This window comes from Engraulis encrasicolus, chromosome 22, assembly GCF_034702125.1.
Source record: "Engraulis encrasicolus isolate BLACKSEA-1 chromosome 22, IST_EnEncr_1.0, whole genome shotgun sequence".
NCBI lineage: Eukaryota > Metazoa > Chordata > Actinopteri > Clupeiformes > Engraulidae > Engraulis > Engraulis encrasicolus.
Genome location: NC_085878.1, coordinates 13282783 through 13310739, shown reverse-complemented (window position 1 = coordinate 13310739; position 27957 = coordinate 13282783). Strand labels below are relative to the sequence as shown.

General features: G+C 41.5%; 2 protein-coding genes across 4 annotated transcripts; one reads left to right on the top strand and one right to left on the bottom strand.

Moving 5' to 3' along the window:
* The first annotated feature begins 9306 nt into the window (after positions 1 to 9306).
* lbx2 (ladybird homeobox 2) lies at positions 9307 to 12019 on the top strand. Its single transcript, XM_063189321.1, has 2 exons — positions 9307 to 10037; positions 10903 to 12019. The coding sequence occupies exons 1-2, from the start codon at positions 9713 to 9715 to the stop codon at positions 11361 to 11363; spliced, it is 786 nt and encodes a 261-aa protein (XP_063045391.1). The 5' UTR covers positions 9307 to 9712; the 3' UTR covers positions 11364 to 12019.
* Positions 12020 to 14878: 2859 nt separating this feature from the next.
* Positions 14879 to 27090, bottom strand: pcgf1 (polycomb group ring finger 1). Of its 3 annotated transcripts, none has more exons than XM_063188588.1 (9): positions 26947 to 27090; positions 25860 to 25965; positions 24201 to 24353; positions 23893 to 23964; positions 23327 to 23432; positions 19463 to 19505; positions 18775 to 18861; positions 17342 to 17422; positions 14879 to 15066 (listed from the first exon to the last, which is right to left on the bottom strand). In XM_063188588.1, exons 1-9 carry the CDS (start codon positions 27031 to 27033, stop codon positions 15016 to 15018), a joined length of 786 nt encoding a protein of 261 aa, XP_063044658.1. In that variant the 5' UTR covers positions 27034 to 27090; the 3' UTR covers positions 14879 to 15015. The 3 variants fall into 3 exon arrangements, with proteins under 3 accessions (XP_063044658.1, XP_063044659.1, XP_063044660.1); XM_063188589.1 differs by lacking the exon at positions 26947 to 27090 and adding an exon at positions 26782 to 26846; XM_063188590.1 differs by lacking the exon at positions 26947 to 27090 and adding an exon at positions 26706 to 26801.
* Between the last annotated feature and the right edge of the window lie 867 nt (positions 27091 to 27957).

Sequence of the window (27957 nt, the reverse complement as noted above, 5' to 3'; positions counted from 1 at the left end):
AGAGAGAAAGAGAGGGGTTGAGTGTGTCAGAGCATAAGCGGGCAATGCAGTGCAGAGCAGTGTGAGGGTATATGACTCGTAGGTAGCCTACAGTGTATTTACTAAATACACGCCTTGGGAAAGTTGCAGCCCAATATATATTTAATTACTAAGCATAAGCCTTGGGAAAGATCAGCACTCCTCACTGGATATGTACTTATCCTAACTATTGTTTGACCTTCGGAGATCTGGGTCATTACTCTCCTCTGAGCCCTCTCACAGATGGATTTTTCATTGCATTAATCCCTCCAGATCAGGTGGGTTTTGTCAAAGTGTTAAACTTTAATACTTTGGGTCATTTATCTTATACGAAGCAAGCAGGGCTCTGTCATCACCCAGACAGGCTATTTCCTCATTTGGTCTTTCGGAGCGAAGTGGCGCTGGAGAGAGAGAGAGAGAGAGAGAGAGAGAGAGAGAGAGAGAGAGAGAGAGAGAGAGAGAGAGAGAGAGAGAGGCAGAGGGCAAGGCACTGATCAGAGCTTAATCAAAACCTCATGGAAGAGGGACGAAGGAGAACGGAGGAGAAGAGAGAAGACTAGAGGAAAGGAGAGAAGACCAAAGGTGTCCAGAGGAGACGAGAAGGGAAGAGAAGAGAGCAAAGGGGATTAGAGGAGAAGAGAAGAGAAGAGAAGGGAAGAGGGGGCAAAACATGGACTCACTCCTGCAACAACCTACACCTCGGCACTTAGGTGTCCTCCACTGCTGCCAGAACGCCTATTGTCTTTCTTGAGGAAAAATAGCTACTCTTCTCCTCTCCCTCCCCCTCTCTTTCTTCCTCTTCCTCTTCTTCTTCTTCTTCCTCTTCTTCTTCTTCGTTTTCTTCTTCTTCTTCGTTTTCTTCTTCTTCTTCTTCCTCTCAGAAACTGTTATGCAGTATCCACCCTTATTACCCCCTAGCTGAGGTGGACATTAATGGATGTTTTTTTTTCCTCTTTTTTCCACTCTTGATTCCCCCCCATCCAGGCGCCCCTGTGGAAAGGGGGCTAAAAAATTGCTGTGATTGATACAGTGGCGATTCCCAAGGAACACACAGTGAAACGTACATAGAGATTTATCCTCATAAGCCCCTAGCTGCTACACGCTCCTCGCACTGCCATCGCTGGACACGTTTTAAAACACCCCTTCTGCGGTTATAGCGAAAAGCCTGGAGTAAATTGAGATGGCTTGGTAATATATATTGCAACTGCAGTGCGGTGTAAAAATCCTATGTGATGCATGACATGACTTTAAAAATGAATAAATATGTACTACACATTACAAATGTTAAAAAAGCTCAAAAAGCACTGTAAGGTTCTTCTCTATTTTATAAACAGCTTATGCGTGCAACATTACCCAAACAATCAAAAGAAATGCACACAATTGGAATATATAGCCTAGATGTAGTTTTATTTGGGTTAATATCCTTTTGCACATTGGCTTTGTGTATGTGCATTTTGGTCCAGTTAGCTGATGCCGGGACCACACACACATACTTTGAGCCATTGCTTTCACCCAGATAAGCATCAGCAACACTACCATAGCATGTATACAACCTTATCGGTCCAATCTACACCATAGAATTCCCAAACACACCACCCCCAATGGCCTCCAAGAGAATAACAACCTCTTGCAGTCCATTTGTGTCAATGTGTGTATGTCCATAGCAGCGGTAAAGTATCATATGTGGATTGTTATATGGTGTGTGTGTGTGTGTGTGTGTGTGTGTGTGTGTGTGTGTGTGTGTGTGTGTGTGTGTGTGTGTGTGTGTGTGTGTGTGTGTGTGTGTGTGTGTCTTTTCATGTTAGTGGTGGTGGTGGGGTGTTTTAAGTGTGTGTTTGTAGTGTGTGTGTGTGTGTGTGTGTGTGTCTTGTGTGTGTGTATTTTCATGTAAGCGGTGGTGGTGGGGTGTCGTAAGTGTATGTGTGCGTACTAAATGTGTGTACTATGCGTGTGTTTCAATGGAAGTGTATCGTAAGTGGACCCTGTATTCGTGTCTTAATGTCTATGGTAGTAGTGATGGTGGTGTATCGTAAGGGGAGCCTGTGCCGAGCTCTCCCCAGCCGAGTGTGTGCCGGTGGCCCACAGTGCCTTCTGACTTTGATCAGCTCCGTCCCTCTCTCTCTCTCTCCTCCGGCACGACTCCTGATGACGCCATGTTCAAAGGCAAACATCCATCACCACTCCCCTCTGCTCTGGAAGGCACAGCAACTCCTCCACTCTTCTCCGGTGATATCAGGCTGTGTGTGTGTGTGTGTGTGTGTGTGTGTGTGTGTGTGTGTGTGTGTGTGTGTGTGTGTGTGTGTGTGTGTGTGTGTGTGTGTGTGTGTGTGTGTGTGTGTGTGTGTGTGTGTGTGTGTGTGTGTGTGTGTGTACCTGTGTGCCTGAGAGAGGACGGGAATGGTGTGGTGCACTGGGTGTATTTAAAGAAGGCATACAGTATGTGATCACTATTTGTACATGACTTTATACCTTATACATATACTCATTCATTATAATTCCATAACGCATGTGTTCCAGTAGTGGCGGAGAGGAGGGCAATGGTAAATGGTTTCAGAAGTACCATAAATTGGGATTGGAAATACGACCCACCATCACTTAAACTGCCTATATTTTTCTCTCGCTATAATCTTTTCATCCTCTCTTTTTCTGCCACTTTCACTTTCTCACTCTCACTGTGTGCGCCTGTGCGTGTGTGTATGCGCGTATGTGTGTGTTTGAGTGTGTGTGTGAGAGAGAAATGGCACAATGTGTAAATGTGACAAGGAGAGACAGAAAGGGGCTCAGGGAGGGAAATATAACTGTTGTGTGTTTTCTACTCTAAGTAGACATTTTTACATAGACAGAAGTATAGATACATGCTAATAGGCTAATAGGCTATTGGTCATGCAAGGCAGGGTGCAATTGGACATTGGGAATAGGCTACATCTTCATATTATGATGGTAATATTATTACATGATAATTACTTGCAACTAAAATTGTAACATGACTTGCCTTACTCTCTCAATGCTAATAATATTGAGACAATAAATTATGGAAAAAATAACCAGCACATTTTAAGAAATGTATGTCACCTAAATTCTGAGACACTCAAGAACTGAATATGTGCTATTCTCAAAATGTATCCAGTATTAAATGTAAGATTATTATTATCATTGTTGTTGTTATTATTATTATTAGCCTATTATTATTATTATTATTGATGTTATTTTTGTTGTTTTCATCAAAATAGCAGTTGTTATTATTGTTGGTTTTAATATTGTTACTTAATACAAGTGGTAGTATACTGCTGTATAAATGCAGGGTATGGCTACGTAGACTAAAACCAGATAAATGTGGGCCCTATAATTAAATAAAAATGCAAAAATGGTCATGTGATTCCATTCATGCTAATAAGGGGAAAAAAGTGCGTTTGTGTGAGTATATAGCGCGCACGTGTGAGCTTGTGTGTGAGTAGGCTATCTAGTCAAAGCAGGCAACACAAATATTTACTTGGCTGTTGGCTACTATGAGTATTTAACACCAATTCATTCTGTTTGTTTACAAGTGCCAATATAAAAGGGTGCAGCAAGCCTCTTTACTACTTTTAAAGTAGTTTCCTGTGGCGTTTCTTCAGCAAACACGTTCGTTTACTTATCCCCCGATCTCACACAGACACCAAAGGAGAAGTTAAAACCTCTTGCCCTCTCTTTCATGGTCGTAAGCGGACCCCAGCCGAGGATTACCACCGGGGAAACACCACTCCCGTGGGGCCCGGATCCCCGTCGTCTGCGGGAGCCGGCGAGCAGACAGAGGCGCCGTTTGGCGCACGCTGTATTTGTGACACTGCACGGGTGCCCTGCAGGGCATCCGAACATTTGTCATCCAAACGAGAAGAATCCAACAGGTACTAAATACCTTGGAACATGACACTAGCCCAGATGAACCTGTGGTGTCAAATAGCGTGTGGAGTCTGCACTTTGATTGTTATTGTTTCTAAGTGTTGTTTTGGGGGGTAACGTTAATGGGTGTTTATCATTCGGTGGATAACCCTCGGAAATGCGCATTTGTGTCCGGGCAGGGGACCCTGTGTAGGCTATTTTGTGTGAGTGGACGAGTTTTCAAAGCCTCTCCGGTGGTGGCCCCCTAATCAAAGGAGATGCTCACTGAGGACGTCCCTCCTCGCGCAGCCACGTGCGTGCTTCCCATAATTGCCCTTAATGAATTTCCGATGCATGCTGAGGTGACAAATAATGAACTTTCGATTCGACAAGCAGTAAACCGACCGAAGCCTTCACTCTCTCTGTCAATAACACGCTGATGTATCGTATTGTTTTATAATCCTAACGATTATGGGCATTTGAACATTTGGCTGACTGAATAATTGTGCCATAGTAGCATGGTAAATTGGGAGCGTGTGAGGAATCAAGAAATCAACAAAAGTGAGACCAAATACAATGATCAACTGCATCCATGTGTTTATTGGCATATTAACAGTTACAGTTCCATGGCAATGAAAAAATATCCAAAATATCTAGGAGAAAGAAAAATGCGCCAACTCAATTTCTTTCCACAGAAGAATGCTTTGTAGTCGACCTCGTTTAATAGCCATAACTATTGTGAAAAATATTGCACCCTTCTAATTTGGAATGTGTTCAGTAAACATATTCTAAAACATCGAATAATGGAAAACAGTTCAGTATTTTTCCCCCCAATAGTTTAATTCACAGCATCTACGATGTACGCAATTGCTATGAAATGTAATATTTCTGGCTTTACATCATCAACAAGTTGGACTGAAATCACAGAAACCTGAAATTACCAAGAAGATCAATGCAAAATAAAGCATTTCAATAAATAATGAGCCACGCCCCCCCGCCTCTCTCTCTCTCTGACACACACACACACACACACACACACACACACACACACACACACACACACACACACACACACACACACACACACACACACACACACACACACACACACACACACACACTTCATGCATCCATGGATTTACGCACGTACATACGATTAATATTTACAATTAAATCCAGGGGTGTTGACGATTCTATAGAACTGAATTTATATACTGAACTGTTCACAATGTCCATGCCTATTGATAGAGGTGTGACCCTCGTTCACATTGTTGCAGAATCGGTAACCCAATACAGCATGCATCAGGTCAACTGCACCGTGACAAGTTTCCCTTCGGGGCGCACGCGCTGCAACACATCTCACGCGCTGCAACACATCTCACGCGCAATAAAATGTTGTCGATGAGGCCCCGATTTGCATAGTCCAGAGATTATTACAGGTGTCGTAGGGGGTGCTTTCACGCCTGTCTTTCGCACGGTGTCCATTACATTTATTCCCGGGACACTGGACAGACCACAGAGGCGTGTCTACGATGGAAATAAACACAACGGGAAAAGGGGTACTGCAGTGTCCTCGCCAACATCACTCCATTCGTTTTGGACATGGCCTTTACGCGTGCCAAATTTGGGCACCACCAATATTTTAAATGCTTGATTGTTATGCGAGGGGCTATGTAGGATTTTTTGTTTACATGAAGTAGGCCTGATAGGCTATATATTCAAGCAGCCTATGCTGTAGAAAAATAAATGTAGGCCTACATTTGTTGACATGGAGTTTTCCCGATTTTAGAAAAAAAAAACCCCACAAAAGTGAAATATGAACGGTCAGCAGCAAGGACGGCTATGGTGATGGCGAAAGATTAACGCAGGGCATAGCAGTAACACCCAGAGCTTCATCAGTGCTATTTTAGATTTGAATTTCGATTGATTTTCCGTGTCTTGGAATAGCTTCGTTAATGTGACACGTCAGGGTCAAGTTCGCACGGATTAATTTTCTATCGAGTAGGCCTAATGCTGAATGCACAGGCCTATTGCTTCCATACATCTGATACATCACTCTTCTCTAAGTGAGATGGTCGTTGATATGTTATGGCGAGGTGTTGAATGATTATGAATTCAGTTACATTTCACAACCAGACACCGGTGTTTAGCACAAACATGTAATTCTGTAAAGGTCTTGTGTTTGTGACTAGCATCCACAGTTGTGACATTCTGCCTCAGAATATCAAAACTTGCAACACACACACACACACACACACACACACACACACACACACACACACACACACACACACACACACACACACACACACACACAGGAGATAGAATCATGCAAAAATGCACGCAGCTCCCCCTAGGCTTGATGATTGATGATGTCAGGTGCTCTGTTTCTAATTAACGTTTAAATTAGGCCTGTGAAAACCTTTCGAATTAGCACTGCGCCGTTTAAATCCGCAAAGATCATTCCAGATATGTTTGGACAGTGGATATCTGCGGGTTTATCCGTGCGACTAATAATGCTTGCCGCATTTGAGGGAAATCTGACCCCGTGCTTATTCCGCACAGGCATGCTTCGGTAACGCTGGCCCGCTTCCTCGAGGGAGCTGTGAAAAGTGCTATTGTTGGCGCTAAAGGGGCATCCTTCGCATGACTCCACGTTGTATGTACTTACAGTATGATAGCGTCGTTATGCGCGGTGCCTTTTTCTCTAGTGCGGTCCGTCTGTTTAAATATCGACTGCACATTTTGTCCAGTTCCTCGAAATGTGTTTCATAATATAGTTGTCCTGGATGCTTACATACAGCCCAAGAGGTTGTAATTAACGGCAAATAAAAACCTGTTTGATACCATCTTGTTGCTCATTTGCCTTGACAATTGAGGCAAATGAGGCGAACGATCCAAACAGAATGTGCATGTGGGTCACGGCTATGCCACTATTTATAGTACCCTACTGTGGTCGTTTACACACTGCCTGGCTTCAATGATGCACAAAATGTGTGGCGTTTCAAGTTAAAACAGAAATGACATAGCCCACATAAAAAGAGGAGAAGCTAATAAATCTAAAGGCCAGTCTATATTGCGACAAGTAATACCGCAGTCACAGACTTCTGTTAATCACCAGGCTATTTTTATCAATTAAATTCAATAATTACTAATGTTAACTATGTTTTATTTTGCATATTAAAGAATAATTGTTGATTAGTATAACATTTTAATGGCAGCATGTGGATGTGTATTAAAGCTGTTTAAAACATTAGTTTTTGCAATAAACTTCCCATTGTCGTGCTGATTGCGATGTAGGCTATAGGTTACTTTGTGTGCCATGCTTTGTTCAGTAAAATGTGTATTTGCTCAACAATATTCATTACACATGCTGCTACTATCGTTTCCTCATCTAATGCCTTCGCTGTTTAGCTGCCTTTTGTCCCCACACGAATGTCACCATATGGTGCTATTGGCATACACAAAGCCCATGCTCCACGGAGGTCTGGCTCCATCAGCACCACTCCACTTTTGGGGAACAGCTATCAGTTGAATCAATTACACAAACTCAAAGGATTATCAGAGGATTACCAAAGGCCACTTCATCTACTTCATGTCACCAAATTCACCCTGTGATGAAACAGTAGCACTGTGGCAATTCATTAATCTAATGGGCAGTTGTATATGGGTAAGGTGCTCCTTGAGGATGGTGCACGAATAGGGTATCGAATAAAACAACACAATATCCCCTACTAGCTAATAAATCACTGGTAATGATATTTGTGCATATATTTTACAGTGAGCAAAAAATAACAATGTTATAACACAATACATGTTCAGGCAAAGAATTGTGTTTTTAGAAAACACTAAAACACATATAGGCTACTGAAAGAGATTTCCTGCTTTAAAAAAAAAAGTTTTATTAAGCACTGTTAACCACACTGACATTTAAAAACAATTGCACATTAATGAATTACATTCTTGTGAGGAAATGCCTATAAATTATATATTCGGCGACTCCAGGCATTTCAGAATATTTTAGGATCATGAATACAGCCCACTCTGCATACAGTCTCTTTATGCTGTAGTCTGACACATCTCTGGAGTATCCGTGGGCGTCTGATCTGACAGATCGATTGTCTGTAATAGCAAAACAAATAGGAAACGCTGAAATGCCGTTTCTTACCTTTGTCTCCTGCCTCCCATTACTTGTTTCTTTGCTTGTTTTTTTTCTTCCGTGTATTAATTTAGTTTTCAAGAGCGTTATATAGACTACTGCCCCCACCACCATCATCATATTTTGTGTGATCCACTTCAGCCACTGTGCTGGAATCAGCACCACGTTAATTGCGCAGCCCTGCCTCACGAATTCGGTACCCTACCTGCCTGCGAGCACCGTTCCGTGCGCATCAGAGATCTGTCAGTGGCGCACAAGCCCTGTCACGGCTTCATACTTATCGGCGTGTTATTTGGATGGCATTTAGAGGGGGCTTGCAAGTGCTGTGCGTATCTCTCACAAACTTGTCCGTAATCTCTCGATCCTCTCCTAATCACACCCAGCTCTTCACTCCTTCTGCCTCTTTAATGGTACGTTATGAGAGGACAGGAGTCCAATCAATGCACACAACTTGCTCCGATTTAGGCAGTTCAAGGTTGCCCTCTCTCCGCTCAAGCTCTATCGACCAAGTGGTCAGGCGTCCTCAGCTCAACACAGCCTAATTTCCTTATCAAAACAGTAATATCTTGTGTCGCCTTTGCTCCATAAAGCTAGGCACACCACAGCAAAATAAATGTAAGGTAGCATGGCCTTACAATGTCATAGCCAAGCCTAACAAGTAACCTTCTGTTAGCAATAGTAATAACCCACAAATAACAGGGTAATAATAATATCAAGATAAATAATAATAACAACAACAACAACAACAACAACAACAATAATAACAATAATAATAATAATAATAATAATAATAATTTACGAATTTAAATGTAGCCTAAATTGTGTACATTGCTCTGTGCCACCAGCCATGTTACAAACATGCACTGGGAGACTTTGGTGATGTCCCATTACGCATTAATTTAAACCTTGTTACTATTTACATTTTCTGTCCTCTTATTCTGTCTTTAAAGTTTAGTGCAGCTAATGGTATCATCTCCCTCATATCACCTCCCCATCCACTGAGTGGAGCCACTTAATGGGCGTTTGTGATTTGCACCCATGAAACCAGGACAATACAGTTCCTGATATTCGCGCTATAGACGTTCTGCCTTATCAGTGAGGGCTATACGTGGGAGCACGTGGTCTCCATAAGTGGGAGTGAGATGGAGGATGCAAAAACATTGCGAGCTAGCTCACCCCCTTAAAACTTCGGCAACACAGCGAGGAAACTCCTCCTATTCCCGCGACCAATTAATTATTATGGCTGGCCCTTTAAGACCGAGCAGCGGGTCAGTAAGTAGTGTAGTGTTTCTCTAATTGAACTTCGCCCAATCAACAATAACTCGTTAGCACTTGCTTGCTCTTTCTTGTTTCCTTGAGACAGCTTATTCCTTGCAGCGAATCGACCCGTGGCCAGTACCGATATACGTTCCTAAGATCTTCATGGAGTTCCTCAGAAGAACTTGGACTTTCGTCGGGGAATACAACTCGTGTGTCTGTGAGACTGCAGCCCACGCCTGAAGCATGGTGGTTTTAGACCAACAGTTGAAGCAGAAGTAGATCGACAGTTTCGTCTAAGGTCAGCTAAAGTGGCCATCTAAGAAGTTTTTATGAAGAAAGAAAACAGCCGTGGTCATTTATTCGAGCAGTTGAATGCTATAAGTAACGGTTGCTGAACTATTTTTTTCTGGGACTGCGATGACCTCTAGTAAAGACATGAAGGCAGGATCTGTGTTGCAGTCCAGTGGCGAGGAGCGGAGACGGGGTCCTCTGGACCAGCTCCCACCCCCGGCGAACTCCAACAAACCGCTCACCCCCTTCAGCATTGAGGATATTTTGAACAAACCGTCGGTGAAGAAATCAGTGGCGAGTTTATGTCCACCCCGCGTCCTGGAGAAAGTGACCGGCTCGACTGCAGCTAGGAACGGTATTACCACTCCCTCTTCGCCGTTATGCGCTCTGGAGGAACTAGCCAGCAAAACATTTAAAGGTCTGGAAGTCAGCCTTATACAAACAGCAGAAGGTAAACTATAACATTTGCTCTAATGCTGTCTGACTTTATTTGTTCTGACATTGCGCTGTGTTTGCAACTTTCAATACTACTAATGCATTCCTGTAGCATTAATGGAGGTTTCACTATGCTGCTGAAGAATGTTTAACTGTGCAGCCTCGATATCTGCAACGGTTAAACTCATCTTGAACAGATGCAGAAAGTGTCATGGTAATGTTATAGGCCTATACTTAATGTTAAATAATGTCTTACCCTGGCAAGAGACTATGCGCAATTTGTTGTAAGCACATCTGGACAATAACTTTTGTATGAATGCATGAGTAGCTACAATAACTATGTGTGTCCAAGTTCATTTACCATATTTGGGGTTATGATATAACATAAACAAACAACACCATCGAAGAAATTTGAAATTATCTATTCAGCCAAGTGCTGCGTAAAATGGTTTGCCGTTCTTGGCACGGTATGGCAATCTCCAATTATTTGATGTGTATTTCAATTTTTACGTAATACTGAGACCATATGGCTAAAAGAGATGTCACTAGTGTCATTGCCTCCATGCTTGTAGGCAGCACCTAAGCCATAAAAGCCCATGGCTCGACATGGTACATTACAAACATTATAGGGAACTTCTGTAAGTGCTCGTTTGAACAAAGATCTCTGACCTACCCATCTATCCTAACATAACCGTGTTGAAATGGTGTTTTTCTGTCCTTGTGAAAGCCTAACAGCTGTTTTGCAGCTGTATGCAAACTCTGGGGCCTGTATGTTTCCTCATAGCCTACATCTGCGAATGCGCTATTTGGGGGGCGCTAGCCTAACTTGTCTTTCACTGTCCACATGAACTCATGTGTTTTGTGTTTGTATCTGTTTTTAGGCCGGGAGCATTTGAACGCCTTCGGACAACGACAGGCCTCCAAAAAGAGACGGAAGTCACGCACTGCATTTACCAACCACCAAATCTATGAACTCGAGAAGCGCTTTTTGTACCAGAAATACTTATCGCCGGCTGACAGAGACCAGATAGCACAGCAACTCGGCCTGACCAACGCACAGGTCATCACCTGGTTCCAGAATAGGCGAGCGAAGCTCAAACGAGACCTGGAGGAGATGAAGGCGGACGTGGAGTCCCTCAAAAAAATCCCCCCGCAAACCCTACAGAAACTAGTCAGCATGGAGGACCTTGATGATCCCCAGAGTAGCTCCGGTGCCATCTCCCCCAGCATTTCCCCCTCTTCGCAAGGACACAGAGTCTTCCCCCAGTCCCCATCCTCGTCCAGAGGCCAAACCACAGACGAATTCTCGGAGGAGGATGAGGAAATCGAAGTGGACGATTGAGTTTGGCCCGCATTTTGAGACACCCCCTCCCCCCCAACCCCCCAGAACTTTTTTGCACGGACGTTTGCTCCTCTGGAGAACTTGAAAAACGAAAGGGATTTTCCTCTCTGTGCTTAATTTATTAAAGGATGGTAAAAGCTAAAAGGATGCCAAACTTTCACCCTGAAGACATTATTTGAGGAATACATTTCTTTCAATAGGATGTGAAAGATACTTAGAGGTTATGGTACAGGATCAAGACTGCGACATGTGTATGTACATTTTAAGTTTTTTCACTATGTTTTCGGGGGAAAGTTGTGCAATTGTTTCCTTATATCATTCAAGCATTTATGTTATAGCTGCTAAAGAAACATATCTGCCAAAATGTAATTTTCAACCCAAAATTTCACTGATAAATTTATATATTTATACGGTTGATAAAGACACGACAGATCCCTAAAATAACTCACTTGTATACAACGGGGAAATATGAATCAAAATTGCAGATTTAAATTATACCCCATTCAGGGTAGACATTAATAGCAGGTAAATCAAATACCACATGTAAAAAATGTCTTCAAGTTAACTCGTGGGTGAGATTGTGTATAAATTTAATTACAATGCATCTTCTGCGCTAAGGTTATTGTAACGTTCTATTTAATCATCATTTATGTAAATAAAGGGTATATGATATTTCATGACGTCTTCTGGCGTGATATACATAACTGTCTCCAGTGCCTCATCCACATAGTTGTTTGGTCACGATAGTCTTTGTACAGTATTATAGAATTCAATATTATTGCTAGTTAATGTGTGTGTTCTGTTTCACCATTTGACCACATGCGCTGGCCGTGACCCGTGGGTACCATGTGCCAACACAAGTGACTAGGGTACAGCACGAGTGACACTGCGGCTTGTGACAGTAAAACGTGCCTATTGAAAAAAAAAAGAAAAAACAGTTGCCATGAATACTATTTAACTCGTTTTCCCTTTCAGACTTGTTAACACATTCTTTGCGTTAAGTGGCCCGGGCCCAATTAGGGACAATTGGGGCAAATGGTCGCCTTCAACAGACCCCCATCCCCTCCCCTCCCGTCACTCCCACTTGGAGGACTAACAAAAAAATAACAATTGTCACAAGGAGGTTAGAGCCTAGGGCTGGCAACAAAAAGATTGCCAGCGCCCTAGTACCATATGGTTTATGAATTTCCCTTAACATAAACTAGTCAAGGTGATTGATTAGGTTAACCCGCCTTGTCGTACAAAAACAGCTTCAGTGGGCGCTGAAAGAATGGCACGCATCTGTGCCCGTTTAAACGCATGTGTTAAAAAACGCCCATGAATAGCAATTGAATAGCATTGGGTTCCTAATGAATAAACCTCAATAGGGGGCAAGAGAAATGGGTGCGTTGTTGCCTTTCTCTCCTGCATCCTTAACCATGCCACCGCCGTCTGCTGCATATCTATTCAGTCCATTTGTAATACGTGTAACGAGATCAAGGAAGAGCCAATGTGGCCAAGAAGAGGACAGACCGCCAGCGCGCACAATTGGCCTAATCGTCTGGAATAGCCGGGGTTGAAATGTCAAGTAGATTTTTACGAGCACATTGTGTAGAGGGTTAACAAATCTTGGAGTTTTCTCACTGCCCGCTTTGGATGACCCCCACCCCATACTTTTTTGAGTCTTAACACCTCGATGTCACGAAAGTAAAGCTGTTTAACCATTATGTTTTTTTTGTTAAGTGGCATTTGGGCCTAGATGCATTTCTGGGTTTTGCTCTGTGCAAAGTGGTGCCCATGTACCATTACGCGTAAACAAAGTTATGGTGCATGGAGGTTATCATCGAATATGCCAATATAAAGATATCGCTCAAACTGGCACAACGAATAAAATTAGAGTTATCTTGACACACAAATGTGTGTTCTCTTGTGAATGTTAGAGGTTTCAGTGTCTGCAACCTACACGCGCCAAACCGCTTGATGCCAGGATTGTGTGTGTGTGTGTGTGTGTGTGTGTGTGTGTGTGTGTGTGTGTGTGTGTGTGTGTGTGTGAGAGAGAGAGAGGCCTTATTGAGTGTGCGGGTAGTATCAGTTGTGAGGTGCGCTCCGGTGAGGAAGCACGTTTTACTTGACACAGTGGCTCATAGCCTACATGTCTACAATACGAAATGTATCGTTTGAAACAAAATTAATGAAGCGAATGAATAATAATAAAATAATAATAAAATAAATAATGATTAAAAAATAAATAAATAGGCTTTTCGCACAATAATTTGAATAGACTGAAAACATACCCTTACAGCCATGGCTATTCGTGTAATAATTCGCAGAAATCTGATTGGACAACTTCATTGTCCCTCTTCATTGCTAGGCCACTGATGTCACATCATTTCATAAAGAACTCGCAATAACAGACTGAGGAATGTGCTACATTACGCATTCCAATAGAAAACCACTTATGGTTTACAGACAAAACAAAGGTTGTGTATGGGTTAATTAATAATACAAAAAATCCACAGCCTAACTTGGGATACCATAACACAATGCAAAATTATTAATATATCAAGTAGATATGACGCACATTTTGCTTCAGTTGATAATATAAGCGAATAGGCTGCATACGCGCGCGCACACACAAGAAAATGTATCTTGTAAAATGATCTAACGACGGACATTAACTTATGGGAACAGCCGTGAACGCCTATGAATTTATTGCAAAACCATAACCTATAGGCTGCATTTAACCTTCATTTTACTCAGGGTGTTTGTTTCAGGTGTTTTATGTTTTTTCGTCTATGCCGATTCGAGACATAGACATGGTCTATTTTTTATTACACATTATCTTGAGATAGTCGATAATAGAAAACACACAAGTGGTACGGCAATACCTCATACCCTTGGCTGAAGCTTATCTCTCTTTTTTGTTTTATTTACCTCACCTGGCTGATAATTTCTTAAACTTTAATTTAGCTAGTCTTTGTTGATATTCACTTCAGGCTAAAGTGGATGAAAACAATCCATAAATGCTTATCTGCAAAACTGAAGGAGGCGTCCAAGACAGCCTGTATATCTGTTGCTTTAAAAGGTTTACTACACCACTTTCAATTTTAACAAATAGGCTAATGAAATCTGCAGCAACCAGAAATGACAGATGTGAATAAAGCTAAGTAACACATTTTTTGCACTGCAGATTTCAATGCGTCTATAACACAAGATTGTTCACTACTACTGCAAGAACAACGAGAAATATTAAACTGAATTTTACTGATAATTTAACATACACCACTGTCTCAGTGACAATGTTCACCACAAATATTAAGAATAACAGTTAATGAATTCTAAATAAAATACACAAACTGTTAATGTGTAAAAGACAATAAAGTTTTATCTTATCTTAAACTGCCTGACAAAATTCACGGTATTATTCTAGGAATGGAAACATGGCCATCTAGTGTTGGATCGCGTCAGTGCACATGGAAATCTCCTGGACTCCTGCTGTAAAATCCCACAAGAATCCAAAGCAAATTTACTCACAATTTTAAAATTTAAACACAAGAATTTATTTTTCTAAAGTACAAAACAAAATAAAAAAATGTGGGCACACAAAAAATATCAAAATAGACTATACCAAATACAAAACAGGTTTACAATTGTATAAACCTTTACAAAAGTCCTATCTTGTGCGTCTATCCTTGATGCTGTAGTGAAGAACCAATGGTTGAGCCTTAAGAAGAAAAAGAGAAAAATATGTTAATGCACTCCATTCAATATTTGTATGCACTTAAAGTGACTGTTAGAATCAACGTGGCCTAAAATAAGACACCCTATTGCATTTCTTGGCATCATTGATTAAACTTATTTTTATGTTAACCAACATGGAAATCCATACAGCACATGAGACAAGCTAATAAAAAAAAGCGTTCCAACAAAACAAAGATGAATCGACGATCTCCATAAAATACACCACCACACACACATGGGCCATTTGACAGGCACTTATGCGAGGACATACAATCACAAACTTAGTCATTATCTTAGCAAGTTCTAAATTAGGCCCATTTTGACAGTGCTGCTCTCTTGCTAATTGGCTTACAGAAGAGAGAACTCAGTGTGAGTCTGTGGTGTAAACACTAAATAGTAGTGAGTGCGTAGTAGGGTGCAAGTCATTTCTCCTTCTGTCCTCTGCCCTCGTTGTCAACTTGAGTAGTCAGTTCTATACAAGACATTCATTTAACAATCAAATGTGACATCTAGAAAAGAAAATAAGGCTTGCGGCGAGAGGACATTTGACTACGTTTCAAAGTTGTTTTGACAATGGCTTATTTTTCAGATGACACATTTATCTGAAATGTGAAATGAATGTCCAATATAAAAGTGATTTTACCCAAGTTTCCAATGAGGACAGAGGAAAGTATACAAGTTTACAGAAATTACTTGCAGCCAAAGAAGAAGAAAGTGGTATTACAATATATTACATTTAGCAGACACTTTAATGAAGCAACTTAGCATACAACGCGGGCAGATACAAAGTGCACAGGACAATAAGTGCAGATGCCAACTAGTTAGTTAGAGTTTTTTTAAAGTACGTACATTAATATAGGATTAAGTTGAGATTATAGGCCTACACCCACACGCCATGCCTTAAAGTCTTCCCCAGGACAGAGCCAGCTCAGGTAAGGTAAGCGTACCCATTAAGCCCATGTACCCTTTAAGCCCACTTTCAACTTTGAGGTTAATTTAAAGAAAGGGAAAAGGTGAATTTTGTTGTTCATCACCCTATCCAATGAAAGGGTTTAGTAACTGACAAAATGTTTTTTATTGCAAACAAATCACATTTTTTATCGTTGAGTTATCCCCGTCCAAGTGAACCCAGTCTCAGGACTACTGACAAGAAGTTGCCTCAAAACTTTGCTGTTTTGGGACATGTCAGAAATCATAGAATTTCAGCTAGTTTAAGTCAAATATTTTGAAAATACTTTCATAATTAGTGAACTAAGAGGTAAATGTAATGATTTTTATATATATACATGCAGTGTTTTACTAAATTATAGCATTTCCCTTCAAATGGAAAGATGTGTTTTATGAGCGAGCAAACGCCGATATTCTCTTGATACAACCACACACCATCTTTATCTTACTCTACCGTAAGACTTAAGGTGGTTAGGTATGAATTCTAAGCATATTCCAGTTTGTTTGGCATTGATCTTTAAATAAATGCATCATGAAATGTTTTGTGGAGTTGATTATTTCCATAAAATAGCTTTTTGTATAGGCGGGCTTAATGGGTACTAGGTGGGCTTAAATGGTACACCCCATTGAAATGCATGCAAGTTGGCATGCATGCTAATGAAAAATGCCTTTGAGGGACATACAAAAGTGCTGTACAATCTCAAGTTGTTGGTTAAAAAGGCGTAATGTAATGAACTAACAATAATCAATAAGAAAAAATAAATTTCTCTGTTTGGATGAAGAATTTTATGAAGTATATGAAGTAAGAGATGCTGTAATGTTTAATTAGGTTTTATGCATTATTTTTTGAGCAAATCTTACATTTTGGAAAAATATTTTGATCTGAAACCATTTATGCCATGTAGGCTACACTGTTTAAACTCAACTCACACACCTCACCAGGTATTTTGATAGAGAAATAACTATATGAGCTTATTTGGAACACAAGTGGGCTTAAATGGTACCAAAGGTACCATTTAAGCCCATTCAGACTTTTCACTTTTCTCGTAAAAAATCTTCATATTGTACTTTGAAATATTCATCAATTCAGTGATAAACATTGAGAAGAGAGGTAAATCTTACTATTTAAGAAATCATTTCCCAAAAAAATTGTGTGAAGATGATTGAAAAATAAAGAAATTTAGATTTTGGTGGGCTTAATGGGTACGCTTACCTTATTAGTGCAGTAAATAGTCACAAAAAAGAACGGTCTTTCCTTGCTTCTTAAAGGTTGAAATGGTATGAAATCATTATGACCAGTTTTGGCATACCTTTCCGAACCAGTGGGACAGCCACAGCTTCTTCATGGTCATGTGATCAGGAAGGGATTCATTGTTGAGCAGCATCTGGACCTGAATCCAAACATAACAGTATATTGCATTCAAATCAATATACAATTCCTCTGCTCTCACATCCTCCTTCCTCCGTTTTTGCCCAAAGGAATCGAGGGAGGATGGATGAATCAAACACCAATTGTGGGGCCTGTTGAATTTTGCCTCCCATCCTGTGTCCTCGTGCTCTTTACCCTTTTGTGGCTTAAGACGGTTCCTTGATGGTGTGGACTAGGGTGCCAGTATGGACATCAGTATAGCAAACGGTGAACCGATGGCAGGGGATTTGACTGCAACGTGCAGCATCGTACAAGTCAAACTTGTCTGTTTATTTATACAGTATACAGTATAGCACCTTTAGAAACAATAAAGCTGCCCTAAAGTACTTTTTAGCATAACGCCCCTCCTAGATTTAAGGGTCCTTTTAATGTAGGGGAACATTTTCAGCTTTTGGAAGAACAATTCTATTGGTTTTAAATAAGAGAGCATGAGTCATGATCTCTACCTGTTGTATGGCGTCTTGTACAGAATTCAACGCCGGGAAAAAGGAGAGCAACAAATCAAAGTGTTTTGTTGTAGTAGAGTCGAGTCTAAATCCGGATACACAAATATGTTTAGTAATACAAATATGTACTGATCATATGGCGAGATTGCCAAAGTAACCCCATATTGTACGTACTGTAGGTCTGACATTATATTACACGTCTATTATACTGCTGAATGCTTTTTGACAGGTGGACTTAACAGTTTGTGAAATTGCACTTCATCCCCTGAAAAAGCGTCATTAGTGTCTAGTGAACATGAAAGTGGTTCATGCATTGACAGATAAATCTGGATGGAGTCTGGTTAGGTTCATACAGGCGTATCAAATTCATGGACAAGCCAAAACACAATCATGGCACATTTTATCATTTATTTGATCTCCTTTGTCTTCTGGCTAATCTCCCCCCATACAACAATGCAGACAATATTTAGTGGTACAGTTTTAATGTTGGCATAGGTAATACACTTTGCCAGTAGGGTTGCATACAGTTTTCACAGATGTGTTAAAGGCACCACACTTTGTCCCATTTTGAAATGTAATGAACGCAAAAGTTAGTTAGTTAGTTTTGGGGACTAGAGTGGCCCAGAGTGGTCAAGTTTACTAAATGTTGTCAAGTTATGCTTCCTAATTCAGCAAGTAATTTTAATTTGTAACGCACATTTAAAAACACTGCAGGCTGACCAAAGCGTTGTACAGTACCGTGGTAAAATAAGTAATAATACATGATAAAAGCAGTAGGCTACATGGAGAAGTTACAATAAAGGGAGGATGGGATAGAAGGATCACACCTATTCATTGTAGTGAGAGTAGGACTGGCTGTCACACAAACCTGGTGCTTCTCCACATTTAGACGTCGACACAGCACTTTTCGCAGGTGCCTCACTTCTGCCCTCACAGAGCAACGCACAAACTTCTGCTGCAAAGCCAAACACATATTCACACACATCACTATCAGCAATTAAAACAGTTTTTTGTAATAAATAGTCAGTTTAAAGACTGTTGCAGCACTGGCCAGCTATTCTCACTTCTGTAGAAGAGTAGTTACATAGACATGAACTGATTGGACGGGATAGTGGGTGCCTCCGCAGTTCTCTTCCAGCTGTTGGGAAGAACTGGTTGGCGTAGTTCCTCGGTATGGCAGGTTAAAAAGGCAGGTCCTATAATTGTCTCTTTATTCTCCATTGACATGGATGGGATTCACCACTTTGTATTTGCTTGTACATACTGGTTGCATTTCATGGGCATTACATTGGTCCTTTATATTGGTGGTTTAAATAACTAATCATAGGAATATTTTTTTTGAGGTTTCATGTCAGAAATTGAGAATTGCTCATAACAATGGCCTAGGTGCTCACCATGTAAGAATTAAATAGTAGTTAAACAGAAAAAATGAATGTGTTATTAGCAGACCGAACTCAGACATTCGCATTCACATAGGCCTACATCATGCTCCCCTTCGCATCCCACAATCTGTCAGTCCAGATTCTACAACTCCGAATAAGAACATTCACACATACCTGTAATGTGATTTTGTTTTTATCCTTTGTTGGATACGATGAGCTGTGGAAGAAAATACGTGTCATTATGGTGAACAGGAACAGTGTGCACTCTTTGGTTGGCAGGGCACAGGTATAATCCCTGAAGACTTAACCAGTGGAGGAGAAGGGGACCTACCACCATTGTCATTGCATTATAGTGCTAAAAAATAAAAAAAGAGAGTAGATATCCACAAACTGAACAGATTGTGCTCTGTATATGCTATGACTGCAGCAGCAACACAACTAGTTTTCCCAGCAACTCCTTACATTTGGACTGTGGGAATGGTCCATTTAGGCCAAATGGCGCCCTCTTTTGGCATCCACAGTTCAACTGCAATTGATTAAAGCCACACCATTCACATTTGAGTATTTCTCCACTGTTTCTCACGAAGAATGGCTTTGTCTCCAGCTAGTTTCTTCCCGATAATACACATGGTCGTACAATAATCGCACTCTGCTTGAGAGGTTGTGAGAAGGGGCAACACATCACATTTTATTTGACTTTCAGCTGACAGACAACAGAAGCAGTCAAGAGGTTTACTTCACCTATAGAACTCACAAGTGGGTGATGCCATTTTGTATACAACGGATTATCATTTTAACAGCATCTGGTGTCTAGGGGAAAATCCCTATGGCGAATAACGGGGGCAAATTACATTCAACAAAAATACATGAAAGACTTTACCCACCGACATTCGTGTGTATCGTGTGTAAAAGATACAGCACAAATACATGGGTGTGTTTATTAGACTAAAATAACCACAATTAACTAATGCTGCTATCCCTTGGCTAACCGGGAGAATTTGATCTGCACTGACGAAACAAGTTCTTGCCCCAAGGACTAGCCACCTTCAGCTCAAGGCTAAGTTTTGAAACTATATTAATAAACAATGGCCATCAGGCGGTATGCATCAGGGCATACTGCATATTGTAGAGAAAAGAGTATGGTTGGTTGTTTCTAGGATTTAACAATATGAACATATTGAATTCTGAAGAATAAGAATGAGTAAAAGATCGTCCACAATCTGCCCAAGTGTAGAAATCATAGATGGAGTGATGAGGTTCACTTTATCAGAGTGACGTTTACTTACATAGTGTTGTTGTCTTCACTTTTATTTTTTACTGACTTTTAAATACATTCCAAAAGTGCACTTTATCAGAGTGTCACCAGTTTGTTTACATTTTAGTTTGTTTACATGCTTGCACATGCAAAATTGCAAGTATATTCAATAAAAACGGTAAAAAAACAATAAAAGATGTTTCTAGCCCTAAAATGCCTGTTATTGGGCTTTTTCCTGATTAAAGATTATGATGTGAGATTTTTTGCCATATCGCCCACTAGTAGTTACCATGGGTAAGGTCATGTCAGTAGTACGAAGCCCTTGCAATGACATTTGTGAGAAAAAATCCAAAAGTTTCTGGAATGCACACAAAACTTTCTGGTGGACATGCAAAAGTTTCTTATTAAGTTACTAAGTTCTTTATTTTGTTCTTTGACACAAAATTATCAAACCGGTCATCCCTACAGCCTATTTTTAACCTCCTCCATAGAATGCTGTTTGTGTGCCTTCACCCTCACCTTATTTGGGATGAGTCCACAGGAACGCAATTCAAATTCCCATAGAGCTTCAGACCTTAGGAACCAACAATTCCAACGAGAAAAACTACATGCAATTGGAGGTAAAAGCTACTGACACCATATCACAGTTTTATTGTAGTCATTTATATAAAAGTAGTTTTAAAATGTGCCTGTCAGGAAGGTTTTGGCAATGGACTTGAGGTTCTTGTAGGATCTGTTCAGAGCATAAGGGCCTTTTCACACCAGCTGTGCCGCCGTCGACAGGACAGAAGGGATTTTTACTGGCGGCAGCGAAAATGCATGGAAACAGATTAGTCCTTCCACACCAACATGGCGTTAGCGGCACAAGAGACGGAAAATCCAACTTGAGCGGAATTTTCATGGCGGTGGCCAGTGGTGTCCCGTTGAAATGAATGACAAAGGAGCAAAATAGCACTGGCTGTGGGGGGGGATTTGAGCAGGACTGGCCATACACGCCGATGTAATCAGTGTGAATGGTCAAGTAGAACACGCCGCCTGAGACTCTGCCCTCATGCCACCCTCTGGTGTGTGACCAGCTTAAGGCAGCAATCAACACGGTAAATGTGCTTTGAATTCTTTTTAATGACGGGGGAGTGTAAACTCATTCAAGGCTGGCCTGGGATTGACAAAGGCCTGGTTATTTTTGCCATAGGCCAGCCCCTCACATAGTATCATAGAAAAACAGGGGGCTATGATTGACATCATAATATCCAGTCACTCTGTCCACTGTCTATTAAAGATAGACCTATGGGACACCCATCTACATTGCAGGCTGGCCACCAAGGGAAAACAATCGAATCAACAAAAACAATAGCATTAAAGATATCCTATGCAACTTTGACATAAACACACCGATATAAACAACTTCATAGCGGCCTCTAGTGGTTTTGCCGAAAATGTGCATTGAACTAAATTAGACAGACATTGGCTTCGAGATTATGTGCGAGTTAAATTTCTTCGTCTTCTGTAATTAGCCAGATTCCCTTCCTTGCATTCAGTTCTCTCCACTTCTAAGTGGCTTTATCATATGTGCGATTCTCCCCCTTGCTTATGAGTTCGCTGCTTCGTAATTCACTTCACACAACTGCAATCATGTTTGCACTTCCCTCAGATGGATATTATTTGATCCACTTGTTCTCGGCAGATATTCCCGTCTTTATTTCACATTTCCAGTAACTATATAGTACCTGTACATTAGAAAAACGAGGAAACAAAAGGCTATTTTGTTGTCATAATAAAGATTTCGAAGTCGAGGTGACAAGACGCGTTTTTATCTTGTGTGGTGTTGAAAGTGAAAGTGGACATCCATAAGCCGGCTAGAGATCACGTTTTGTCTCCTCTTGATCGGCAACAACATATATTTTTAGCCTCGCTCGACTGATTGTGTCCTTTGACATCAAATAAAATGTGCGACATCAGATTTTAACTCGTATACATTTGTGTAGCTTTGTAAACTAATCGAGGTGGCGTGGGTTTTGAGAATGCTAATGCGTAAATCCCAGTGTAGTGAATGAATGAGATAATCCCCATCTTTTGGCGTTCGGCTCTCTCCGGTTTGAAGTCCTTTTCCAATGTTCACACAAGCGATTTAACTGCCTGTCCAAACCTTTCATCTCAATTATCTCGTGATTTATTTGCAGTCCCATTCGTTGTTTTCACTGCATGCCAGCGTGATATTTTACAATCAGCTAGCCAGTAGCCAGCTTTCAGCAAGCTGCTGCTGCTTAGTTAGCAAACGAAGGGGAATAGGTCTCGTTCAGCTCATACAGCATAGAAATCTAGACGCCCCTAGCGGCCGCAAAGTCCACAACAACAAAAGGCGCGGCGCCGCCAGGCAAAACTGCAAGTGCTGTTTCGGAGCAGGAGCACTAGGCGGTGATGGAAATATTGCCATTTTCCCCATAACGGGTCAGTCAAGCAAAACCTTGAGTACCAAGCCATTTCATGACTATGAAAAAGTTGCATAGTGTTTCTTTAACCCCTGTGGACTGTTGGCCCACCGGAAAAATGTCCTGTATGTCAGATTTCCAGTCCAGTCCTGAACTCATTGAACCATTTTAGACTAGGGCTCCGAGCCATTAGAAAGTGGATGCAGGTGATGTATCCGCAATGTCTTTGCAACAAGAACCTAGAATAGCATCAACACATTGGATAAACATTTCAGATATGAAATGTATAAAACAGAGTCACAGCTGGGGCAGCGAAACCATCTGCTGTAATGAAAACCGAATATGAGCATTTACCTTTGCCTCTCCAGACACAGCGACACCTGTTCATCATATCTGTAGAAGTGAGCCTTGGAGTGGTCGAAGCTGGTGTAAGGTAATCTGCCATGGTCAGGAGATATATCTAAAAAAACAAAATGGCAATACGTCACAGAAGCAGACAGGTACAGTACTTTGTCAAAAGGTAACACAGCCAACTGTTGCAGCCGCTAATGTTTGGTGTCCATGACAAAGGATAAATACTGATTGTATTTCTTTATAAGTGGATTCCGTTTTGATGAAATATGTGTTGTTTATACATTTTTCTTTGCATTCTATGGGGGGCTTTTTCTGACTCTACTCGACATGATAGGGTAGGAGTGACAGGAAAGTGAGTGGGAGAGAGAAAGATTGGACACTGTCGGGCACATCAACGCACTGTACCACAGCACCCCCTGGCTGTCAAACTATTGTGTGTAAACTATTGTGGCTATGGCATTATCTTTGAGAGATGTAATGTTTCCCTACTACCCCAAACATTGTAGTGGTTTCTTTACAGCAAACCTCAGATGCGAACGATGAAAACAGGACCTTGTCCAACTTACCATCTCCACACGGCTGAATGACCCTTTCAAGGCCACGGGACTGATAAAACTCCTTTATTCTTCGGTCTTCATCTGTTCAAACAAAACAAATCAAATAGCACATAAAGATGCCGTAGAAAGATACAGACATGCACATGTGAGTGTGAGCGCACGCATGCACGCACCGCACACACATGTACACACATAATACAAAAGCTTTGTCTAAACAAATGTAACATTAACTGTAAGAGGAACGAATTCATCATTGCATAGTGACTGACCAGAATTGACAAGGTAGTTAAAAGGAAGCTATGAAGTGCTGTACTCACTTTCTTGCAGTCCAGGAACTAGTTTGTAGACAATATCTTGCATCACCCTGTCCAACTTCAGGTTCAGTAGGGGTTGTGTTTCGTGAATTTTGACATTGCACATCGGACAATACTTGCTGGTTTGAAGATATTTCACGATACAGCTTTTACAAACTGCAATAAAATACAAAACATGTTATGTTGCACAAATAAAGCACCCACAAAGCATCCGAGAGAAAAACTAGATGACTGCACAAAAGAACAGTGAAGAGACCTGAAGAGCTGAAGAGCTGTAGAATAACTCTCTGAGTTAGTGGAACATCTAACAGTTGAACACATAATATTTTGGCATCATTCCACCCACTGGTGCAAATAAGAATCCTTGCCAACATATCCACAACTTCCAATCCTTCTCCCCATACATATGCACGCAGGGAAGCCGACAGGGGGGACAAAGGGGTCAGTTGTCCTGGGCCCAGGGGCAGAGGGGGCCCATTATTGGGTCCTCATAACATTGTATGTATTGGATCGGGGGCCCTTTCAAATGCCTTTGTCCCGGGCCCGGCAAAAGCTGGCACGCACGCACACACAACAAATGTTTTAGGTGTACCCTTCAGTAGGATGAAATTAAGCACCAGTTAGGTATTTTTTGCAGGTGTGTAAAAGTCGAGATCAAAGCAAGAAGTGAAGTATTCTACATGTGACGGGGGTCATCTTGCACCTGTTCACCCCCCTCGGGGATCGAACGTGCGACCTCGTCAACTACAACGATCCGGCAATGGGAGACACAGTACGATACCGCTGGACCAAGAGACTAGTCTCCCGGCCCAGCAGCATCGACACTGTATGAGGCTTTCTGAGGGAGGTTTACCAACGTTCCACGCCAACTCTGCTAGTTAGCCTCCGTTACATACACACTGTAGATCAAAGTCTTTCCAAATTCAGTTCAATTATTGACACTTACAATTGATAGTCAGTGTCAGTGAGTACAAGTAGGCCTATACTAAACTGCTCCTTAAACCACTGACCTATTGACATGTTTGACCACTACAATGCAATTAGTAGGATATAAAAATGCATGTACAGTAGTTACACCACCCATAGGCCCAGGGCCGCTGACAGCTTTGGCCAGGTCCAGGACAAAGTCATCTCAAAGGGCCCCCCAGCCCAATAGATAGAATGTAATGAGGATCCAATTTTTGGGGCCCCTCTCTCCCTGGGCCCGGGACAACAGTCCCTTTTGTCCCCCCTGTCGGCACCCCTGCATAGGCCTACTGATATAATCCCCCCCCCCCCCTCTCTCTCCAACACACACACACACACACACACACACACACACACACACACACACACACACACACACACACACACACAGCCTCTTAATCTGAGCCCTTCACCCAGGATTGCTCATGTGACATGTCGTAGGCCTAGGAGACCCACTTAGCATTGCATGATTACAATATTCAAGTACACCAGGGCTACTCTGGTTGATATCATTTATAATCTTGAGTCATGACAATTTCTTATAAAAAATAATTTCATAACCAAAGCACATAATTTGAGTGGTCAGCGGAGTAAATGATTTACACTGCACTTACTTACAAAATTGTCAACGCAAAGTAGGTCATAGCCTACAACACATAAACACAATGTAGGTAGATGTCATACATAGAAACTTACAGGTATGTAAGCACTCTGTTATTGTTGTTGCATCTATATAGTAGCCAGCACACAGGTAGCAGACAATGTGCTCGTTGAGGTCTTTGATTTTCAACTTTACTTCCTCCTGTAATGCAACAAAAAGACACAATGACATCGAGCAACAAAAAGATAGCCTACATTGACATCGAATACGTTGTAATATACAACATAAAGAAACATTGCATATCGTCATGAACACTGACAAAACAGGCTACATTGTAAAAAACCATCATGGACAATTCACATTTCACGTGGGGACGACATTTGAAAACAAGGGATATTGTGGGTCGTTCCCGCGTTTCTGACAATAGTGAAGTTGTGTCTTTTGCTGGCCCGTTTTTCTTTTTCATTCAATTACGCAGGCCTATTCTACGTTGTCCGGAATACTTCTAAACAAGCACAACAAACTGAAAAAGCCGAAGGAAGCAACAAACTTCAGAAGGGAACGCTGCTGAAACTGCGAAGCTTCTTTTGGGAGATGGGCAGGTGCATCGGATGAAGACGCTGCCGCTTCAGTTGCCAACTGCCCGGTTTCAGAGTATGTAATCGATCGTAGTTCAAGTTTACATTAATATGTTGCGAAACATGAGGTTTACACAGCTCGTTTGGCGTTTTCTAACTGCGAGAATATTAATATAGGCGTCAGCAGACGAATGCTGGAGGATTAACAGTATCGTTTGACCAAGTGACTGAGCGGCTGCTACAGCACGCGCACAAACCATCTTTGTGCATTGTTTGGACAGTGGCTGGCCAGAAATAAAGGGACCCGAAGTCAACAACTATTTTCTAATTAGTTGAGGTAAAGAATTTCATCATTTTCTTTACTTCAGTTCGTTTTTGAGCGAAAACCATCAATTGAGCCAACTGAAGAGAAACAACGCAGTTGTTCTCCTGCACTCACGCCTGCGCACACAAGGGCTGAGAGTCCCCTATCCATCCTGACTCCACCGTTCAAGCAGGCGAGCGCTCCCCACTCGACCCATATTTATACTAGAGAGCGAATGCATTGAGCTATCCTGTCCAAAAAAATGCAAAAGTATGAAGTATGAATGCAATGCTGGCATACCTCATTTCGCAAAGGATCGAGATTGTAAACAGACTGTAGTTGGTTTCGTAGTCGCATAGCTATCGCCATTGGACATTGCTCCGCCATCTTTGGGATTGGGAATTATTATTATACATGCTTCCGGGTGGCTGTTGTGAGCATGTTCTCTCCAGCTGAAAACAACGGGAGTAGCTTAGATGGCTGGGAATAATGAACTGGACACCAGGGGGTTGCTCATGATATCCAAACAACAGGGCCTACATTATTGTATTTTTTAAAAAAAGTACCGGTAAGCAAGTCAGTAGGCCTAAATCAACAAATAGGCCTATGTTGTGAAAATAAAAAATAAAATAAATAAATAATAATAGTAATATTATTAATAATAATAATAATAGGCCTCTTGATTCAATCTTGAATAAACTTAAAATTAAATGTCAATTTAAAAGGCTACTGTCAAATATGGAATGGGAAACAGACCAGACAATAGGCCTATTAAATTGACGGGGGTCTACCCTTGATCCCAGGATCCTCCCGTATTGGTGGATGGGGCCCGAATCTTGGCAGTCCGTATGGGGGGACCTATCAGTGTTTTGCCCTGGTGCCCTGTGTGCAGTTGTTCTGCCACTGATGCAGACTATTCTATTACAGTAGCAATTCTCTTTGATATGTGCAAGCCTTATATCTTCTTTTTTGTGTGTCTTTTTCGACTTTTTTCCTGACAGGACAGTGTGAGAGGTGGACAGGAAGGGAATTGAGAGAGAGATGTGGAGGGTCAGCAAAGGACCCGGGCCGGGAACCGAACCCCGGTCAGCCGCATGGCAGGCAAGTGCCCTACCGGTTGGCCACGGCAGAGCCAAGCCTTATATCTTCTATATGACTGCATGCAATGGTCTATAGAGCTCGAAAGTGACGTCACTTCCCCCGATTTCATGGGACCTCAACGGCGTTTTTAGCCGAAAATCGTAGCATGTAATCCAATGGCGGTATAAAAATGGCATTTCGATCCCCTTCGAGTTGTGCCACGAGCTCCAT

Coding starts and splice junctions, on each gene's coding strand:
- pcgf1 (XM_063188588.1), bottom strand. CDS start 27,033: ATGGCGGAGCAATGTCCAATGGCGATAGCTATGCGACTACGAAACCAA. Junction 18,862..19,462: donor AAAACAAAATCACATTACAG/GTATGTGTGAAT, acceptor TTGGCTTTGCAG/CAGAAGTTTGTGCGTTGCTC. Junction 17,423..18,774: donor TAAATGTGGAGAAGCACCAG/GTTTGTGTGACA, acceptor GTTTGGATTCAG/GTCCAGATGCTGCTCAACAA.
- lbx2 (XM_063189321.1), top strand. CDS start 9,713: ATGACCTCTAGTAAAGACATGAAGGCAGGATCTGTGTTGCAGTCCAGT. Junction 10,038..10,902: donor CCTTATACAAACAGCAGAAG/GTAAACTATAAC, acceptor ATCTGTTTTTAG/GCCGGGAGCATTTGAACGCC.